This window comes from Indicator indicator, chromosome Z, assembly GCF_027791375.1.
Source record: "Indicator indicator isolate 239-I01 chromosome Z, UM_Iind_1.1, whole genome shotgun sequence".
Classification (NCBI taxonomy): Eukaryota; Metazoa; Chordata; class Aves; order Piciformes; family Indicatoridae; genus Indicator; species Indicator indicator.
Window position 1 is genome coordinate 25,284,671 of NC_072053.1, and position 19,436 is coordinate 25,304,106.

Consider the following 19,436-nt stretch of genomic DNA (forward strand, 5'->3'; position numbering starts at 1 on the left):
ATATATTGACTGATTGTTGCCCTAACAGAAAAAAATGTTTGTGAGAGACACCAGAAAACTTCTGCAGTTGAGTGCCAAATTGTCATTGATGGCAGCATCTGACTTGTCAAAACATTCACATCAAGCACACACCTCACCTCTAAGAAAGAAACTCTCTTCTTCCTATTTTCCTGACCTGCCTGCATCTTGTGTGCCTTCATTCCTTATTCTGCCATGCTCTTCCTTTTTTATTTTTTTTCCATTGGCTTCTTCCTTCCTTCCTTGTTTTTTTTTTCTTTCAGCTTCCTATGACATTCAGTTTCTCAAACATTTCTCTCACCTTTCACCTCCATACATTGTTGCTTCTCTTAACCCTACTGCTATTTTCCTCTAGCCCTCGTTCTCTTTACAGCAGTCATTCCTTGCACACAGTATTTGCCCTACCACATGGCACAATCGAAAATGGTCTTCAGATCAGATCATATCTAACCTCTTTCCAAGGTCCTCCATTCATTTTGGCACTCTTGACAAGAGTGTGAATGACGTGGCCTCTTGACTGATTGCGCTTGCAGCATTGCCATGTACATGTCAGCAAGTACAGTCCTGGGGGTAGAGTGCATTTACTACTCTGCTCCAAAGAGGATTTTTCTAGTCTTTCCGACCTGGAAGATCATCTTAAAGAAATTAAATTTCCTCTGATCTACAGTACAGATACATTACATGTGCAGATAGGAAGTTGATGCCATACAAAAATTCCTGATCTCCAGGAGTGTTAAACTGTTAAAGTGTACACCATATTTGCATTTTTTTAGATGCTGAGTTCACCCTGTACATGTTTGCTCACAAAGCAAAACAGAAGCTGCATGCAACGCAGTTGGTGAAGTCACAATATGAGGAAACAAATAACCATACAGGCAGAAATACACACCCTATAAAGAAATGATGACAGGCAGCTCAAGGTCTTGCCACACTTACGTATGATGCATTTATTTTCATGAGCTGGGGCTGAATGCAGGATTCTGAGCAATACAAAGGAAACAGCAACTAGCTTTAGTAATGATTATATGCTCTAGAAGAATATTAAAAATGTGTAACATTTGTATCAGTGGTATCTATTGCATTAACACTCTCATTGCCTCTCTAATTATATACATATATAACCCAATACCACTGTATGATACACTTCATCTTTGTATGTAATGGATGACCCATGTCCCACTATCAGGAAAAAATGTTAAGTCATAAGTATGTTGCGCACGCTTGTTCCTAATGTAGGATTTATGATTTATTGATGGCTTTTATTTGCTCCTGTTCAAAACAGAGATCATTGAACAGTGGACAGTACATAAAAAACCCCACCCTTTCTTTTGCTTTCATGCATGAGAAATGATTGGACAAAAGATTACAGTCCATCTTTAATTCATCCCTCTAACAGGAATTGGTTGCACTAGTTTCACTCAGGATTCTCCTATTCACTGTGCAGCCACTTTAAGAACTTTGTGTCTGCAGTTTTCAGATTTGCAGGGCTGGAATCATAGAAATCTTGTTAAGCATTTTTGGGTTGTATTGGGGGTTTTTTGGTTGGGGTTTTTTATTTGTTGCAATTTTTTTGTTTGTTTACTTTTTTCTTTTTTTTTTCTTGTGGTGAGGTATTCTCTCCTCAGACCAAGTACGAAAATTGTGTGCATTGCAGTCATATTCATGTGAGCACACTGAATTCTAACTATTCCCTGTTTAGATTTTATCTTATTTTTGCATCTTCTTACCACTTCTCTGGTCTTTAATTGTGAAAGAGTTGTTTTCAGGATCTGAGCAATAATAGCTTAAGGGGGCATCATTTTGTGTTTGCACATATCTACTCTCATCAGCTTATTAACTTGGCCTGTCTAACCTCTATGCAGATAATTCTGTGTGTTTGGTTTCAAAATGCATTGTTGGTTTGTTGTATTGTTTGTTTGTTTGTTTGTTTGTTTGTTTCCCAGATTGTGGCTGTCAATTTTATTGTACTCTTTTGGAAAGAAATAAATATGTATTATCCTGACCAAAGATGGGTGTTATATTCTCTGCTATGCCTAAAGCAGTTCACTGCCTGTCATACAAGTAATTCACTACAAGTCATCGAACTTAGTTTTATCTGTCTGCTAGATTCTTTCATTTATATGGAGTTATTTACTGTAGATGCTACTGCTGGGTCTTGGAGGGGTTTGCATTGCTTGAAACCCTGTTGCAAAAATCAGTTAAGGGACAAGGGAGATGAGCGAACCTCTCAGAAAGGGAGCGGACAGTGCTCTCTGTACAGCATTATTCAAAATCGGTGAGGCTGAAGAAGAGGCTCTGGGCAGAGGTAGGGGCCAGGGTAGCAGCAGTGAATGTCTAATTACCACTGAGGGAAGGCGTTTTCGCTTATCCAGGAAGGGCCCTTTACACGGCGTCTGGTGCCGCTCGCACCGGCAGGGTTTACAGCTCTCCCCGCCACCTTTGGCTCCTCTCCCTGGCCGCAGGCCGAGAGACCAGCGCAGCCATAATCCCCCACGAGGAGTAGGCAACGCCCTCCCGCCGGCTGGGGAGCACCGCGGCGCGCACGGAGTGGGGCGGATCCGCCCGCTCTCTACCGCACTGTCAGGCGCCGCGGGCTAGGCAGACTGCGCCTGCAAGAGTCATCCCGCTGCCCACCGACCCGGGTGAGGCGGCCTGGGAGCCATCAGCCCTCTCCCGCCCTACAGCCTTTCGGAGCGATCGCGGGCCGCGACAGCACCAGAACCCGCCGCCAACATCGGCTGTTGCTCGTGTTGTTGTTTTTGTTGCTGATGATGAGGAGGAGGATGTTATTATCTGGGGTGGGGTGGAGGGGTTTTTTTCTGTCCAAAGTCACAGTCCAGAATTGAAGGTCTGAGCCGTTTTCCTGAGAAGCGAACGTTGTAGCAGCACTGAGCCGGGACACTGCTTGAGGTTATTTTGGCAGGGGAAATTTCCAGTGGGAACAAGTCTACTGGAAAGGAAGAGGTAGGAGTGGAGTGTCCCCCCCATGCATATTCATGGCAGGACAGACCCGTGAGGGATAGAGCTTTCCCGCTTGTTCCACACCCCTCTTCTCACGGGTGTTTGCACCCCGACATGGGCCGGCTGCCCTTTGACTCCGGCGCAGGATCGGGATGGCCTCTCTGCCTTCTCGGCCTCCCACGGCCCGCGGGTACAACTAAAGGGCCCGATTCTCCTTGTAGAGACGCCTACCAGAGCCCGGGCTAGGAAAGTGGGCCTTAAACTCCCTTGCTACCCAGAGATTTCTGTTCACCCCGGAGACAAAACCACCACTCTATTTCCTGTCCTCGAACACTTCCTGACACGGGGAAGATAACAAGGGGGAAAGTTTAAAGCAATAAATATCCTCGATCCGCCTCCCCCTTCCTCCCCCGTCCCTGTGCACCCGCGTCTGCCGCTTCTGAGACTGGGCGGCACTCGGCTGAGGAGAAATTCGACTTTCTCAGTCGTATTCCGGACTGCTCGGGCCGCCCCGCGCTCTGCCCGTTCTTACTTAACATTGTTGTTGTTGCTGTTGTTGTTGTTGTTGTGGATTTCCACCCCTCCGAACTTTTGGAGTTTTGTTTTTTTTTTTTTTTTCCCTAACTGCCAATGACTGCTCTTCTTCCTGCACTGCCTTTACTGTGTGTCCATTTCTGACACGGGTGCCGCTAGCCAGTCCGTGACGGTTGGTGCGCTTCAAGAAGGTTCTAGGAAGCAAAGGATGTGGCGCTTTTTTCTTTATGCCTTTTTTTTTTTAATTATTTACTTGAGCCGTAGCGCGATTTAATAAGCCAAGATGTATTAGCAAAGTCGCGAAGTTTTCCCGGGCTCGCAGAAACCCACTGACAGGTTTTTCTGTGTTTTGATAGATTTAGTTCTGTTATTGTACACTTCTGCCTCACGTGCAGTAACTAAGACTTGATGAGTCAAAGTACCTCGGAGTAGCTAATGCATTTCGTGATTGATTTCCCCTATGCGTTGTTTCCATTTTCAGTGTTGTGTGAAACCCCCTTTCCCTCTCAGTACATCACACGGACTGAGCCCTACACTCCTTGCCGCATGCGGTAAGGCAGAGAAAGGAAAACTGAACCTCTGGGAACCCAAACCTCGGCGCTTCTTGCAAAGCACCCTTCTAGTACGAAGCTCCACAAAAAAAGTTTTAAGAGAAAGCTTACTGAAGGAGCCTTTCTGCGTGTTACTTTCTGCGACTGGCGACGGTGCTCTGAACCACCACGATGCAGTGGGACAAAAATAGCCCTCGCAGAGTTAGAATCGCTGTATGTGGGGACCTCGCTGCCTCCTGCAGCCAGGACCCTGAATCTGGGCCCGGAACAGTTACCGCCACGGGCCCCGGTGGGATGGGCTGTGAGCCTCCCGCTGCCCGGGAGCCTCGGGGCCTCGATCACCTCAGCCCAGTGCTGCCCCGGCCCTGTTCAGCGATGACTTCTCACCCAGCGCCTAATGTTGCCTCTCCTCCGAAACCAGCAGCACTACCTCTTTAGATATTTCCCAAAGTCATTTTCTCCATCCCCCTTCTCCCTCCCCACCCCAACCGCAGTCCTACTTTTTGCAGCTAAGCAAACTCATAACTGCTCTTTCAGGGACCCTTGCTGCAGGTTTGGGATTTGGTTTGTCTTTCTTTTTTTTCCTCCCCCTCTTCCCTTCTCTCGAATGCATATAATTCCATTTGAGCCCCTCAACGCGATGAAAGCTATTAATTATTGTCTAGAAGCCACCGACTTGCAGCAGGCTCCCCCAGTACTTTCCCAAAAGTAAATAAATATGAAAAGAAAAAGAAAAAAATAAAAAGAAAACCCCAAACATTTATTTTTTTAATTGTCTCAAATGTCCCATTGTATGTCTTTCCAACCACATGTATATTGATATAATGAAAAATAAATCCTTCAGCGGCGTCTTTCTCAGAATATTCTCTAAATTCATTAAAACTGGCAGTTCTACTCATTATTACACTCCCTTAAAACCTATCCTCATGCTGGGTAAATACAGATCTTCGCCTTCCTCGGAACACGAATCGAATACACCGTAAGCGAATCAACAGCACACAGCGGGGGGAAGGAGGGGGGGGGGGGGGGGGAAGGGGGGTGTGAGGAAATCTTGATCAAAGCCCTCCTTTTCTTCCCAGTCCTAGTTAGTTGGGGCGGAGACAGGTTTCACGCTTATTGCGCATCATTTGCAAAGATCAAGTTTAAAATGCAATCGCTTCTCCCAGAACTAGTAGTTAAAACCACAAAAGTTAGAGGGTAGGAACTAGCAGAATTAACATCAGATTTAATTATTTTCAAACAAAAGGTGCAATAGTGGAAAGTCAGGTGCCTTATGTCAGAACCGGGTGGGGATGTATTTTATTCAGGCCAACATTTTAGAAGAGATACATGCATGGGGGGAGGGAGGGGGGGTACAAACGGAGTCGCAGTAGGGAAATAAAATACCTTCCGTGTTCCAGTCTTTCATAAAATACGTTGATTTTATTGTTCTTTTCTCGGTCATTTGGGATCACTGTTTTTGTTGTTGGTTGTTTGGGGGTTTTTAATTACTTGGATATTTTGCCAGCGCGAAGCACGCGAGATCGCCCGGGGGGGAAACGGGGGGGAGTCTCGGCACGCTCGATGCCGAGGGGCAGTATGATATTTTCAGAACACCACGCAGAGAAACACAAAAGGTCCGAAACGCGACCGCTACTCGGGGCTGCGGCCCGTAGGTCCTCGGCCAGCAGAGGTCGCCTCGCCGTGACGCCTGAGCGCCGCCTGCGCGCTGCCTGCGCGACCCGGCGCAGGGAGAAGCCGGCTAGTCAGGCGGCGGCCGCGCCCGCTCTTCACGGAGGACGGTCCCCCGTCGCCACCGTGCCGCCGCCGCGCGTGCCACAACGCGCCCCGCGGCGAGGGCGGAGGTGGGGAGGCGGGCACGGTGGTGCTCCTGGCCTAGGCGAGAGGCACACCGGAGCGACACCGCAGCCGGAGCCGATTTGAGTAGAGGTAGTTTACTGAAGGTTTGCCCCTAACACGTGCCAAGCCGTCCGAAGCTGCTGTACCAGCAGTAGCTCCTGATAACTGTTTTTTGTTTTACAGAATTTCAAAGTATACATATGCCTAGTCTCTTCATACTTGTGCATGTACATGAACACGCCTGTATGTATACGTACATCGCCAGATACTTAGATGTAGAAATCATCACCTAAGCAGAGCTGCAATCCACGATGTTTGTTTAAGTGACGAATACGTAAAATATCTGTGTGTGTGTTTACAACCGTATCTTTGCCTTCTGACACTATCTCGAGATCATTTCAAGACAGCTTAGTTATCTCTTCAAGTGGCAACTCTGGATCCCACTACTCGTTTGAAATACAGCTGGAGAGTATGTTTGCCCGCTCGGCTTTGGAAAGGAAAACATCTTACAAACTAAGTTAAGATTCCAAGAAGGTCCGTTGTTTAGTAGCTGTCTCATCAGCAAATGTAGGTTTCAGGACTTTGTGGACTATTTCATTGCAACCCGAAGGAAAATATTCCTCTTGGCTATGTCTTTTCCTCCCTTTCACCCCAACTCGACTACCTCTTAAAACACAGGAATTTAAAAGAAACCCTCATTTTCCTGATGAGTAATGACTGGAAGGCTGTTATACACAATATTGATGAGAGCGGTGTGTAGAGCCCATATTCAACAAAACACAAACATCAGAACTAAACAAACTAGAAAGGGACGTTTAAGAGGGGAGGGGTGGATTCAGAAGGGTTTGGTGTAGACGGTCAAGGTAGCTGGTACAATTTGGCGCAGACGCTAGGGAAAGCACCGTGTAGCCGAAGTGGAGCCTGCCCTTCGAAAACATATACAAAGAAACCCGTGCTGACGGGAAATCTGCGCTTTGCCTAGTTTGGGAAGCTTTCAGATAGCCTCCCGCTGGAGTCCGCAGCTCAAGCGGAGATCGATGCCCAGCGGGGGAGCTGCGGAGCGCTGTGCGCCGGTGCGCGATCAGGGGCGCGGGCGTCGCACGGCGCCGGGCCGCGGCATTGGATCCGGGCTTTCACCGTAGCCTCCGGGGAGCAGCGCCGCAGAGCCGCACAAACTGCAGAACCCGCGCCTTCACCTTACTTCTCTTGTTGTCGGTTTTTGTTTGGTTATGGTTTTTGTGGGTTTTATTTGTTTGGTTGTTTGTTTTTCCTCTTTTTTAATACGAACCTTAAAGGATTCTCGATGGGGAAAGGCAGAAGTTCTTCATTTTTCACCTCGAATCTCTATTCCCAGTCAACCTGAGAAACCGTTTAAACATAGGATGGGTTTCTATTTACAGACTTGAGGAGAAGGGGGGGGGGAGTGGGAAGGAGGAATAAAGAAAAGAGATTGGAAAACATAAATAGAATGGAGGGAGTGTTGAGAGACTATTTAAGGCAAATATTTGTTCCTTCTTCGATCTTATATTCAATTAAGCTTTTGCCCATGATTTTAGGAGAGAAGGAGCCTGCAGGACACCAATGAACAGTCTCACCTCGCGGCTGGGGCCATGCCCAGACAATCTGCCTTCTCTCCCTGCCCAAGGCAAGGTCGCCTGTGCAAAACGAAGCAGCGGCTCTCGACTAGGAGAGATAAGCGCTCGCAAAGGAAATAGTCAGATTAACACCGCCGCCCTCCCCCACTATACATGTATGTATATATATATTCCATATATATATATACATGGAAATAGTAGGTATGGTACTGCAAGCCTGAGGAGGGGGAAGGGGTGGAGGAGCCCGAGCGGAGCCGGGAAGGAAAATGAAAGGTGTGACGAGAGATAAGCGGCGGGGATAGAGGAGAGCGACAAGAAGAAAGTATAAAGGGAAATACAAATGAGGAGCAAGCAAAAGTTGCCTCCGAGAAGCCCGAGCCGGGGCCGCCGCACCGCCAGACGCTGAAATATGATAATCAGAACAGCTGCGCCGAGCTGCCCGCAGCCAATGGGAGCCGTGCAGGCGTGACGTCCCCGCTCATGACGTCAGGCCAATGGCGAGCGGGCTGAGTTGGAGCAGAGAAGTTTGAGTAAGAGATAAGGGCGAGGCGAGTGCCCAAGCTGCCAGCGCCCAGTCCGGCACCGCCGCGCCGCCGCACCGCACTGCACCACGCCGCGCCGTTCCCGCACCGCACCGCTTTCGCTCCGCGCAGATCTCGCACTGCACCGCGCGGCCGGACCCCGCCGCGCTCCGGGCGCCGCACCGTGCGCCCCTTTCTCTCTACGCAGCCCTGACACTCTCTCCCACTCCGGCGGTGTTTTGTTCTGCCTTTTTTTTTTTTTTTTTAATTTCGAGTCTCTTTTTTCCCCCCACTTTTATTATTACTACTTTTTTTTTTTTCTCCAATTTTTTTAGCGACAGCTCTCAAATCTACTTTGGGGTCTTAAAACGAAACCGTACACCATTTCACTGTGGACATTACACCCTCTTACAGATATGGGAGACATGGGAGACCCACCAAAAAGTAAGGAGGAATTTTTACCGTTGTTGGAATAAATATGCTATTGAATGTAATCGTCTCAGGCAGGCTAACTGCTAAAGAGCTGAACTTCGTTTGAATGGTAGAGAAGGTGCCTTTGTTGCCATGCCTGTATGCTTGCTGTGTTTAACCTCCGTAGCATTGTATATTAATAGCCTGGGGTTCTGCTCTCCTTTAAAGTTTGGGGAGCAGACAGGATTTTAAGGGGATCTCCAACCACGGATAGTTAAATTCTCCTAGGGCTAGACCGCGGAAACGCTAACTATTCAGTACCTAGTCCGTCTAGGGGAACTCGCATTAGGCTTGCAAAAGAGAGCAAGTGACAACCGTAATGATGCTTGTTCTTGCTAGCAGCTTCGAGTTCCCACTTCTGTGGTGAAGGGCTGAATAGAAAAGTCACCCGGCCACGCGTTCATCTCTTCCAGTCAGATCCTGTTAAGAGATGAAATCAAACATACAGGTACTTTCTCCGCAAGACAAGGAATCCAGAGATGCAAACAATAAAATAAAAATGTAACGAGAGATTTTGGAGGTTTGATTCCGTGCAAGGCTTGCGAAATGAGGACCTTCACCCCCAAGACTGTTGACACCTGCATTTTAACCTATGTTCCACCTCCTTGCTAAACGAAGCAAAGTTCTGATGACACAATTACCATTCAAAAGTGTGATAGTTAAAAAAAAAAACAACCAACAAACAAAAAACCCCACCAACCCCCCAAAAAACAAAACATCAACACTCCCAGAGTACACCCTATAAGGAAACAACACTGTAAGTGTGTTTATCTCTGTAGGAGAGTAAACGGTTAGTCAATCACGTATTTATTTTCATTTCAGAAAAACGCCTGATTTCCCTATGTGTTGGTTGCGGCAATCAGATTCACGATCAGTATATTCTGAGGGTCTCTCCGGATTTGGAATGGCATGCGGCATGTTTGAAGTGTGCAGAGTGTAATCAGTATTTGGACGAGACCTGTACGTGCTTTGTTAGGGATGGCAAAACCTACTGTAAAAGAGATTATATCAGGTACGCCATTTACATTGTTTAATTCTTCGGTGAGTTGTCTTTCTTTTTATTTGCTTTTTCTTTTTTTATCTTTTGTTTGTTTGTTTGTTTTGTTTTTAACTTCATCAATCTGACAGAGGCTGGAAGAGGAAAAATTGTGAGAAAGAGGGTGAAAAGACAATTGGTATGTTTTTAAGTGTTTTCTCCATAGATAGGCAGGCGAGGAAGAAAGTTACAGTCGTCAAGTTTTTTTACTTAATGCATTCAAATGTAAATTTCTATATAAACAAAACCAAGTTCGGGAACAGCTAGTGACTGTGCAGGACCCTCCTGAGAATTTTGGCAATGCATCCTGTGACTCTAACAAAGTGAGAAATCGTAGGTAATTGAGAATATTTTTAATAGTGTAGATATTATAAGCAAAACGGTGATGATCGCTCTTTAACACAATCTAAGAAATGCATCTCTGTGTTTTTGCAAAGGCATAATGGCATTCACAAGAAAGGCACTTCAAGCGTGTGTGCCATAAAAATAAATATTTATTTAAGCTGAGCTTTTAAAAACAAACAAACAAACAAAAGCAAAACAATAACAAACCCTAAGTTTCCTTCAGTCTAAATTATTCTCTTATGGGCAGGTTAAAACTAGACACAAATGTTTCTTCGCTAAAACAACTGACATTTAATCTTTTTAAATATTAACCCCTTTGGTGATATCCGACTGCCTTTTCTTTCTTATCTTATCTCTACTGATGAATTAGACAGAGCAGATCAAATTGCCCATCATCTGTTCGCGAACAATTGAGTATATTTAGATAATGGAACCTCTTCCTTCCTCACATTAAAATCTGGTAACTGATAAAATGTGAGAGTTGCCAATCTTGACACTATAGAGAAACCAAACTAGGAATTTCGAGGTGTTTATTGTTTGTGCTCCTGGGTCATGCTGATCCGTTTTAATGTCGTCTACTGGGTTTGCCAAACCAGAACTTAGAGTGACACTGAGATACGGTTTTTACTGAAAGTTTTGAGAGCAACTACATATGCAGACACCTAAGATATCTTTTCTAGTTTCTTTGTAATTCTGAATTGAAATAAAGCACTTGAGTGTTTCCTTGTCCAGTGCACAACTAATGAGAGAATCTTTTCTTCAAGCCATGTTCTGAGATTATTCTCAAAGTTTTACCATGGCGATAAAAACTACCTTTTATCCCTCTACACTTTTTTACTTTCAAAGGCACTTCGGAGCCGTGCTTTTAAATATTGCCCTAATTTAAATACAAAGGAAAGCCTTTGGATTGAGTTTTGTTCACTTGCCTCCTCTTAGAAATCAGTGGGTGAAATATAAATAAACAGAAAGAAAGAAAGAGAAAGAAAGAATACGCAACACATTTTATTTGCTACAATTTGAAAAATAATGTGTAGATTACATGCAAGTCAACTTTGAATTAGACCGTGAGGCAATCTATAGTCGTCAGACATGTGGGCAACTCTCCCACACACAACACTTTTGCACCTATTAATGCACACACTTTGCAACATCTCTGTCTGTCTGTTTGTGGGAGTTTATTCTCAAAACCTTGTAATTCTGAAATATGTAGCTCTGAATACAGGATTAGTACATAGTAGCTAAGGTTTTGTGTAAATAAACGTTTCTTCCACAGGCACAGATCACAGACTGCATCTCTGAAGAAGTGTACTGGTGATGAAATGTGTGGGGATGAATATCAGCTTAGTTTTAGGAACAGATTTTACAGTTCTTTGGCCCATATGCATGTATATGTGCTTGTATTCGTAAATTTGAGGGAAGATGTTAGTTTTACTTGCCAAGAAGGCTGCCTAAGGAGCAGTCGGTGGAAGTCCAGAGATTGTGCTGTTCTAGTGTTCAGAGTTGCAGCATTTTCTTACGCTCATCTACTGAAGGATGAATTCTCCCACCCCCCTTCACGGGAGACGAGGAGCCCTTCACCCATTCCAGAAACCTCTTATTTGCCGTGTGGGGCTGTCAGCGAGAAGTTGCTGTTTTGCTCCTGCCCCGGAGTGGGAGGCGAGACGGGGCAGGGAGTCCGAGTTAGGAGCAGACTGCAAAGCCAGAACACCCGAAATGCCCCTTAGCAGGAGGTGAAGAGCTGCAGTACTATATATATATATGAGCATGTATGCATATACATATATAAATAAGGGGGGATGGTTGTGTGTGCCTGTGAAGGGGTGTGTGTGTGTGTCTATATTGCTGTATGAAATGAATCTGGTGATAGGGAATAAGGAGGAGTTCGGCAAAGCTATTCCTACCGTGTACCGAAGGCTGCAGGCACGTATTAAGCCGTAAAAGTCCTGAGTGGGTGCCTCTCAAAAAATAACATCACTTGATGAGGCTGGCAAGTTTGCGTTTGGGGAGTGGATGGCAGTTTCGCCAGCCTCGCCTTTCCCGGGTGTACCCGGGTGGCCCAGTTCAGCTCTGGGCTAGGCTAGGTCGAGTCTCCTCTCCGTGAGAAGGGACAGAGAGTGAAAGGACGGTCCCTTGCCTGCTGCAGTCCAGGCGCTAGGGCAGGAGGGAGAGGTCGGCATCTCCTCGGGAAGGAAGGTGGTAGCTTTTTTTGTTTCTCCCTCTGTGTCTCCTTCGACCTCCGCGGCCCCTTCCCTCCCCCTTTTCCTTGCCCACCGGTGTCTCCGGGTGCCTGTCGACGTTTACTGTTTGGGGATCAGGGTATCGGCAGCAAACGAACCTGTTTTATTCCTTTCCTCTTCTGGCTTCTGAATTTTCAAGGCTTGTTTAATTAGTGGACTGCGTGTGGCACGTCTGCACGGGACCACGAGGCTACTCACGACTGGGAGTGAAAACCTCTCTTTTTCCTCTTCCTTTCTCCTCTCCCCTCTCCCTTTCCTCTTCCCTGCTCTCCCTCCTTTCCTTAATTTTTTCTGGGCTGGGCCCTGCTCAGGTTATACGGCATCAAGTGCGCCAAGTGCAGCATCGGCTTCAGCAAGAATGACTTCGTGATGCGCGCCCGCGCCAAGGTGTACCACATCGAGTGTTTCCGCTGCGTGGCCTGCAGCCGCCAGCTCATCCCCGGCGATGAATTCGCGCTGCGGGAAGACGGCCTCTTCTGCCGGGCGGACCACGACGTGGTAGAGCGGGCAAGCCTGAGCGCCGGGGATCCCCTTAGCCCTCTGCACCCCGCCCGGCCGCTGCAGATGGCAGGTACCGCCCGCATCCGGCTCCACGGAAGCCCGCGGGGTTCCGCGCAGTCCATCCCGGCGCGGGGCCCCGCCGCTGCCAGAGGGTTCTGCGCGCCCGCGGAGGGGCAGCAGAAGCGACACGTCCGGCGCTCGGGGCCACCGCGGGTCCGGCTGGCTGCCAACAGCGCCGGCGTACCTGGTATGCGTCAGGCGGGGACACCTGAGCGGGGGGGGGCTCACTCCCACCACCCCGCGCCCTTCCTGCTCTCACCGCGCTCCGGCGGCAGCGGTTGTCCCCGGCCGCGTCCGCGGAAGCGGGAGCCCAGGTCGGAGAGGAGCGAGCCACTGCAGAGAGCAGGTCTGTGGAAAAGCACAAAACCTTCTGCTCCGCAGCGTGAAGGAAAGCTGTCTAAGCACTGGTGGAAGCGGGGCCCGAAAAGAGACAGACTTCATAACTAGAGGCGAGCACCTGGGTTGTAATTTAAAACTGTCAACGAGCTAATCTTTCCTAATTGCCTTCTGAAGTGACTCTGCCTTCTTGAAACTTTTAATGTAATTTGATGAGAATTTAATCTTAAAATTCAGCATTAACTTCAGAGTCTCCTCATCTTAAACTTTACCTACACTTTTAGTTCTCGATGAATACATAAGACACTCAGAGACCATTAGCTTTAGGAAGGGGCACATCTCTGATGCAAACAAGGCTTGACAACACAAGGTTGACCAGCATTATTGTTGTGCAAGTAACTGTAATTCGAAAGGTTATTTAAAACAGGGTTGTGTTTAAACGGGCTCTTTTCTCGCTTCTGAGATGCTTCAGGTGACATAGCTATATATAAGGAGACACAGCCCCTGATCACGGCAGAATTTTAGAGAGGTTGTGAGTGCTCCCTATAGCTTTTGTCTCTGAAGGCCATATTTTGTGTCGGCAGGTACATACAATACGCTAAGAGCTGAAGCCTTCGTATTATCTTCATTGCATTTTCTGATTTATTATAATCAGAAAACTCGGAACCTGACTGTACAAAAGCTACCATTTCTAAATATTAGTGAACCAGAGAGAGAGAAGGGGCGGGGGGGAGGGGGGAGGGCGGGGGGTGTGTGTGGAGGGGGTTTGTAGAGAAGGAAAAAATAGTGCTGTTTTTATGTTTCCCTTGGCTGGGTCGAATTACATCTAGATAGTTACAGCTACACAATGCACAGAAGAAATGTAGAATGACATGAATACTTTTAGCTCTTTATCGGACGCTATCCGTAAGTTTGCGTTTCTTGGTGGTTTCTGTGAGTTACTAAACTTATTCCTCCTGTAAAAAGTTGGCGAGACAATCATATATTTCAGCTATTCATCAAGAATCCACAGAAATTCACCTAGCACTTCCCCTTTCTAAGACAGACCCCCTTATTCTGAACTCTGGGATACGTTGCTCTCAGAGGATTTTCCTCCACTGTCATGGTGCAGTGGATTTGGCTTGGTTTGCTTTGATTTGGAAACATCAAGCTGCTGGGAGCTGTTGCACGTTATCAACAGCCCCCGACTAAACTGAAGTAGATTCAGCATGCAAGAAGCAGACTCGAACTATGATTAATTTAAGAAGTATTCTTTGATTAATTTTCTTGCCAAAAATCTGTTTTGTTGATTTGTCAGGAAATAAATCCATAAACCCCTCCCCCTCCTTCCCTAGCGCACGCACACCTTAGTGAACTCGCCCTCCACTGTCAAGTCTCACACAGGTTCAATCTTCTGTCATTAAGGATTTTAGGGGGGTGGTTTGTTTTTGCAAATTAATTATCTGTGGAGTCAGAAATGTCAGTCCTGTCACTCCACCAGTGCATAAAGCAGAGGAGACTCCAGGAGCTCAGATATGAGTGCTTGAATGGCCTTTGAAAGAGGGTTCATCAACCCCCTCCCTGCCTCCCCTTGTCCCACCAGCTTAGATTCATAATCTCCGCTGACTCTCCGCTTCCTACTCACGAGGATCCTATTCTTCCCTTCCCCTTCTTTTACAGCAGAACCTATCTCTGCCAGACAGCCAGCTCTGCGACCTCACGTCCACAAGCAGCCCGAGAAGACCACCCGAGTCCGGACTGTCCTTAATGAAAAACAGCTTCACACCTTGAGGACCTGCTACGCGGCCAACCCCAGACCTGACGCCCTTATGAAAGAGCAACTGGTAGAAATGACTGGCCTCAGCCCGAGGGTCATCAGGGTTTGGTTTCAAAACAAGCGGTGCAAGGACAAAAAAAGAAGCATTATGATGAAGCAACTTCAACAGCAGCAGCCCAATGACAAAACTGTAAGTGGTTTCAGCCTCTAACCATGCACTGCCTTCCTTCCCATGGAGAAACGCCTGGGCTATGTCCAGCCCGGACAGGCTCTGGGGTCGATTCGACGCTTTTGACTTTGTAAGAGTTCTCTTAAAACAAAGAAAACGATGCCGTTTAACTACTATCCGCTTGTTTCTGCTGTCAGCGCAATTAAAACAGAGCACTGGGAGAAGCCGGTAGAGGCTGCTCAAGTGAACGTATGTTTTAGTGGGGCTGAGGATGCACAGTGGATTAGACTAATTTCTCTGTAGTATGAATTGCAACCTGCAGAGCTTATGTGATATAATAAACCCATCTTTGTGTAGTATTTATGTTGCAGATGCAAAGGACTGTTTGCGGGGAAAACGACTTTTGCCTTTTTCAATGGTTTTACATTGCAGTAAACCCAGAAGTAAAACCCTCGAGTGAAAGGGAAATTTGGTGTGTTTTTTTTAGCACTTTATATATTGCGATGTTTATGTGACTATTTTCCAGGGCACTTAATGTAGACAAATACAATGTAAAGATTTTGTAATTACCATTGGGTTTACAGGGTACTTAATACATATATAGTTCCCACGCAGAAATGCACTGAATTCTAGTCTGTGGGCATATGCAGGTTGTGATGCAAGCGAGTGGAAAGATCTGGGTTCAGCAGAGGAAAGTAGCTATAATTTTTTAAGCCAACTTTTTTTTTTTTTTTTCCTTTCTCTCTTGCTATTCCACTTGAAGAAGAGTCTGTTATTCTCCCTATATATATTGACTGACCTGAGAATGACTATTAATTCATAAGGCTGCCTAGTTAAGTGGAATTTAAGGAGTTTCATTTTACCCTGTTGGAATGCAATAAAACACGTTGTTATTAACTCGCCTGAACAATCTATTCGTCGAGGCTCAGAATTATTTTGCGCACAGTGCCTGTACCACCGGGCATACTGGGAGGGCTGTAGTTTCTGCTGTGTTTTTTTTTTGTTTGTTTGTTTGTGGGGGTTTTGTTGTTGTTGTTGTTTTGGTTTTGTTTTGTTTTGTGGAAGTGCGCGCGCGCGCGAGCGCTACTAACGTACCCCAGGTTTGCCGGGCAATGGATATATGATCCAGTTAAGGTCACGCAGAACAAAAACAGTCTGGATGTGAAATAGAAAGGCAGTATGGTTAACCGTTTCTTGTGCCGAGCCGTGCATCGGCAGCCAACTCGGTTTAAGAAGGCTTGGGGCAGAGGAGGTATGCCTGGAGAGAAATAGGATTAAAGGGAAAGAAAGTAAACTTCCACCGTGATTAATGCAGCGGGCAGAAATAGGCTGACCTAGAGTAGAATAGAGTAAGACATTCACAGCAGATTAACAAAGCAAATACAAGAGACTGTATAGATAAGATAGAAAGCAGTTTATTGACTCAGCGCTTACACACAATAAAGTTAACCAAGCTCATTAACATCTTTTGCTGGGCTGTTTACAGAATATCCAGGGGATGACAGGAACTCCGATGGTGGCTGCTAGTCCGGAGAGACATGACGGTGGTTTACAGGCGAACCCAGTGGAGGTGCAAAGTTACCAGCCGCCCTGGAAAGTACTGAGTGACTTCGCATTGCAGAGTGACATAGACCAACCTGCTTTTCAACAACTAGTAAGTGTCGGTTCCTAGCCGGAATAGGCCAACCTGTACCCCGGGCAGAGCAATGGGGGATTCCCTAAACCTAGAGGGTGCCCTCAGATGAAAAACCCAGATTAGACGGGTTTTCCTGAAATTGCAAGGTGGCATGATGGCACTCTGTCAACGCGTGAACTGAACTCATTTAATGGGGCTTGGTACAAAATCTACCTTAAGTGCACAGCAGAGCTCTTGTCGAGTTGAGTGAGAGATGGATAAGGCATGAGGCAAGTCTAAGGCTGGCTCAGATCACACACTAATGAAAACGGAAAGCATCTCTGTCCAGAGAAATAAAACATTATTCACGTGCCATTTAATTGTATGTACATTTGAGAAATAAATTTCTAAAATTCCCCCCTTCAGGCCAATTTTGCCTTTATGCAGTAGTGTGGATTTAAAAGATACGGTCATTATGTCAGCCTGTGCCCTTTTTTTGTCTCAGAAGCATGAATAGCATGATTAAATTTTTAAAGTTCTCATTTTAAACAGATACCTCTAGATGTAACTGTATCCATATAGTGTGTATACATATATACACATGCATATTTACATATATGTAGCTTATGTGAAATGTTGTGCTCTGGAAAGGAAATTGTTAGTACACATTCACAAGAAAAAATCAAATAATTTAATAAACTACCTTAAGCAAAAAACCAAACCAAACAAACCAACTACAAAAGAAATACAACCAAAAATCCCACCAACAAAACTTCAGATCTTTTGGAACAAATTCTGTTCTTAATTATTCCTTATGCCTACTTCATTTAGCTCCTTATATAGGACCATACAATGTGCAATACTTAGGGCCAATGAGATGAATTAAGGACAGAAGTTCAGCCTTAACCCAATTCCCAGGCTTAAGTATGTTAAAATCAGATCTTTCAAATAATGAGATTCAAAGTAATAATTATGAAAAATTGACGTATAGACCCTTTTTTTGATGTTGGGCATTTTTTCGACATGAAGCAATGGAAGATGAAGGTTTGTAGCCATGGTCAGAATTGCTTTCAGACCTTTTCAGGTTAGTCTTACACTCTCTTGAAGGGTTGCTTTTCTTTCGCCCAGTGACAAGCTGCACTGTGCTTCCCTTCCCGGGCACACCGTGCTCACTCGGGAAGCTGTACCACAGCAGCTGGGCTGTTTGCATCATCTTACCTTCAGAGCGACCTCCGGTTTCCCTGTTTTAATCAAACTGTCGAGCAGACAGAATTAAAAAATGATCTTTCACTGCCTTACTTACTATGCTTTAACAGAATAGGAGACTTCTAAAAAACTTTGATGCAGTGAGTTTTTGTTTAAAGGGAAAAAAAAGGGTATCCCCAAATATCCCAAATACACACGTGTACGGGTAGGTAGGTCATTAGACAGACGAATATATATATATATATGTATTGGACATAATATCTGACACTGTAAAGAGTGGATGGATGGATGGATACACACAGACCATTAACCATTCAAGGCACGTCTCTAATCTGGAACGGGCCTTAATCACAGGATCGGCTAGCTAAATAGGTGCCAAAGAAATGCTTTTGGATTAGCAAAGCTCCGCCCTTCAAATCATGTCTTTTCCCAACGCTGCTCCTGAACTAACGGGAGCCGCGGGTTACATTAGAATGGAGAAGTGTGACCTTTTTATCAAACCGACTCCCGTTAAAAAGAGATAGTGCCCGCTTCAAACTACAAATGAAAGAGGATGGCTTGTTTCAAATGCCTTCTGCTCCTGGATGCTCCTTCCAGGTTTATTTTAGTATGTCCACAAAAGGGGAAAAAAGTAACCTTGCAGTTGTATGTCAAAAAACCACATGCACTCTTAAATAATTGACTAGAGCATCCTGTTGGGATTGCCACTCTTGCAAGACAGGGAAGGAGGCCTCATTGATAAGTTTGTTTATTTGCTTGATTTTTCCGTGTTTTTTAATTTTACTATTCCTTTTTTTTTTCTTTTTCTTTTCTTTTTTTTCCCTCCCCCCCCCCCGCCCCCCCCATTTGCCTTGTTTTTGTGATTTGGCCAAAGGCCTGAAGAAAATTCCTGTGAAGTCAACAGGGAAGCTAAATAAAGCAACAGTGACACAGCCTCCTGTGGAGATGTATCAGCCCATTCGGCTGCATGCCTATGTATTTATTTTTCTGTTCTTCTTTGCCTGCTACTTTTCTTTGATTGTTACAATTGTAACAACACTTCTTTTTTTTTCTTTCTTTTTTTTTTCTTTCTTTCTTTTTCTTTTTTCCTTTTTTTTTTTTTTTTTTTTATTTTCTGTCAGGTTAATTTTTCAGAAGGAGGACCCGGGTCCAATTCTACTGGAAGTGAAGTAGCATCAATGTCCTCTCAGCTGCCAGATACGCCCAACAGCATGGTAGCCAGTCCTATTGAGGCATGAAGAACATTCATTCAGATTTCTGGTGTTGTTGTTTCTGCCCTTACCCTCAGCCCCGTTGGAGAGAGTGGGAAAGTGATCGTGATCGCATTGGGACTCCGAAATTTAGGGGGGAAAAGTATTTAACAACTCTGTAAAGAACCTAGCAAGGAGACGCTTCATGAAACGAACGGAGTCATGTTTGAAAAAACAAGGTAATATGGTAGCAACACTGTGAAGACAATCATGGGATCTTACTAGAATAAAACAAAAACAAATACACACATAAAACCCCCACAAAAAAAAAAAAAAAGAAAACAACAACAACAAAAATCCCCCCTCACTTTATTCAATGATCAGACGAAGATTGAAAAGACTTTTAAAAACATAAAGGATTTGTACTTGTGGACCTCAAATAATAAAAAAATAATGTTCATTTGACTGCACATCTTGGGGAGAAACCAAGGTAGA

At 45.5% G+C, this 19,436-nt stretch overlaps 1 protein-coding gene across 1 annotated transcript; it reads left to right on the top strand.

Annotated features, from left to right (window-relative positions):
• Positions 1 to 8,435: 8,435 nt before the first annotated feature.
• On the top strand, positions 8,436 to 18,989 carry ISL1 (ISL LIM homeobox 1). The gene is made up of 6 exons (XM_054398028.1): positions 8,436 to 8,463; positions 9,313 to 9,502; positions 12,420 to 12,679; positions 14,665 to 14,951; positions 16,417 to 16,584; positions 18,873 to 18,989. Exons 1-6 carry the CDS (start codon positions 8,436 to 8,438, stop codon positions 18,987 to 18,989), a joined length of 1,050 nt encoding a protein of 349 aa, XP_054254003.1.
• The last annotated feature ends 447 nt before the right edge of the window (positions 18,990 to 19,436 follow it).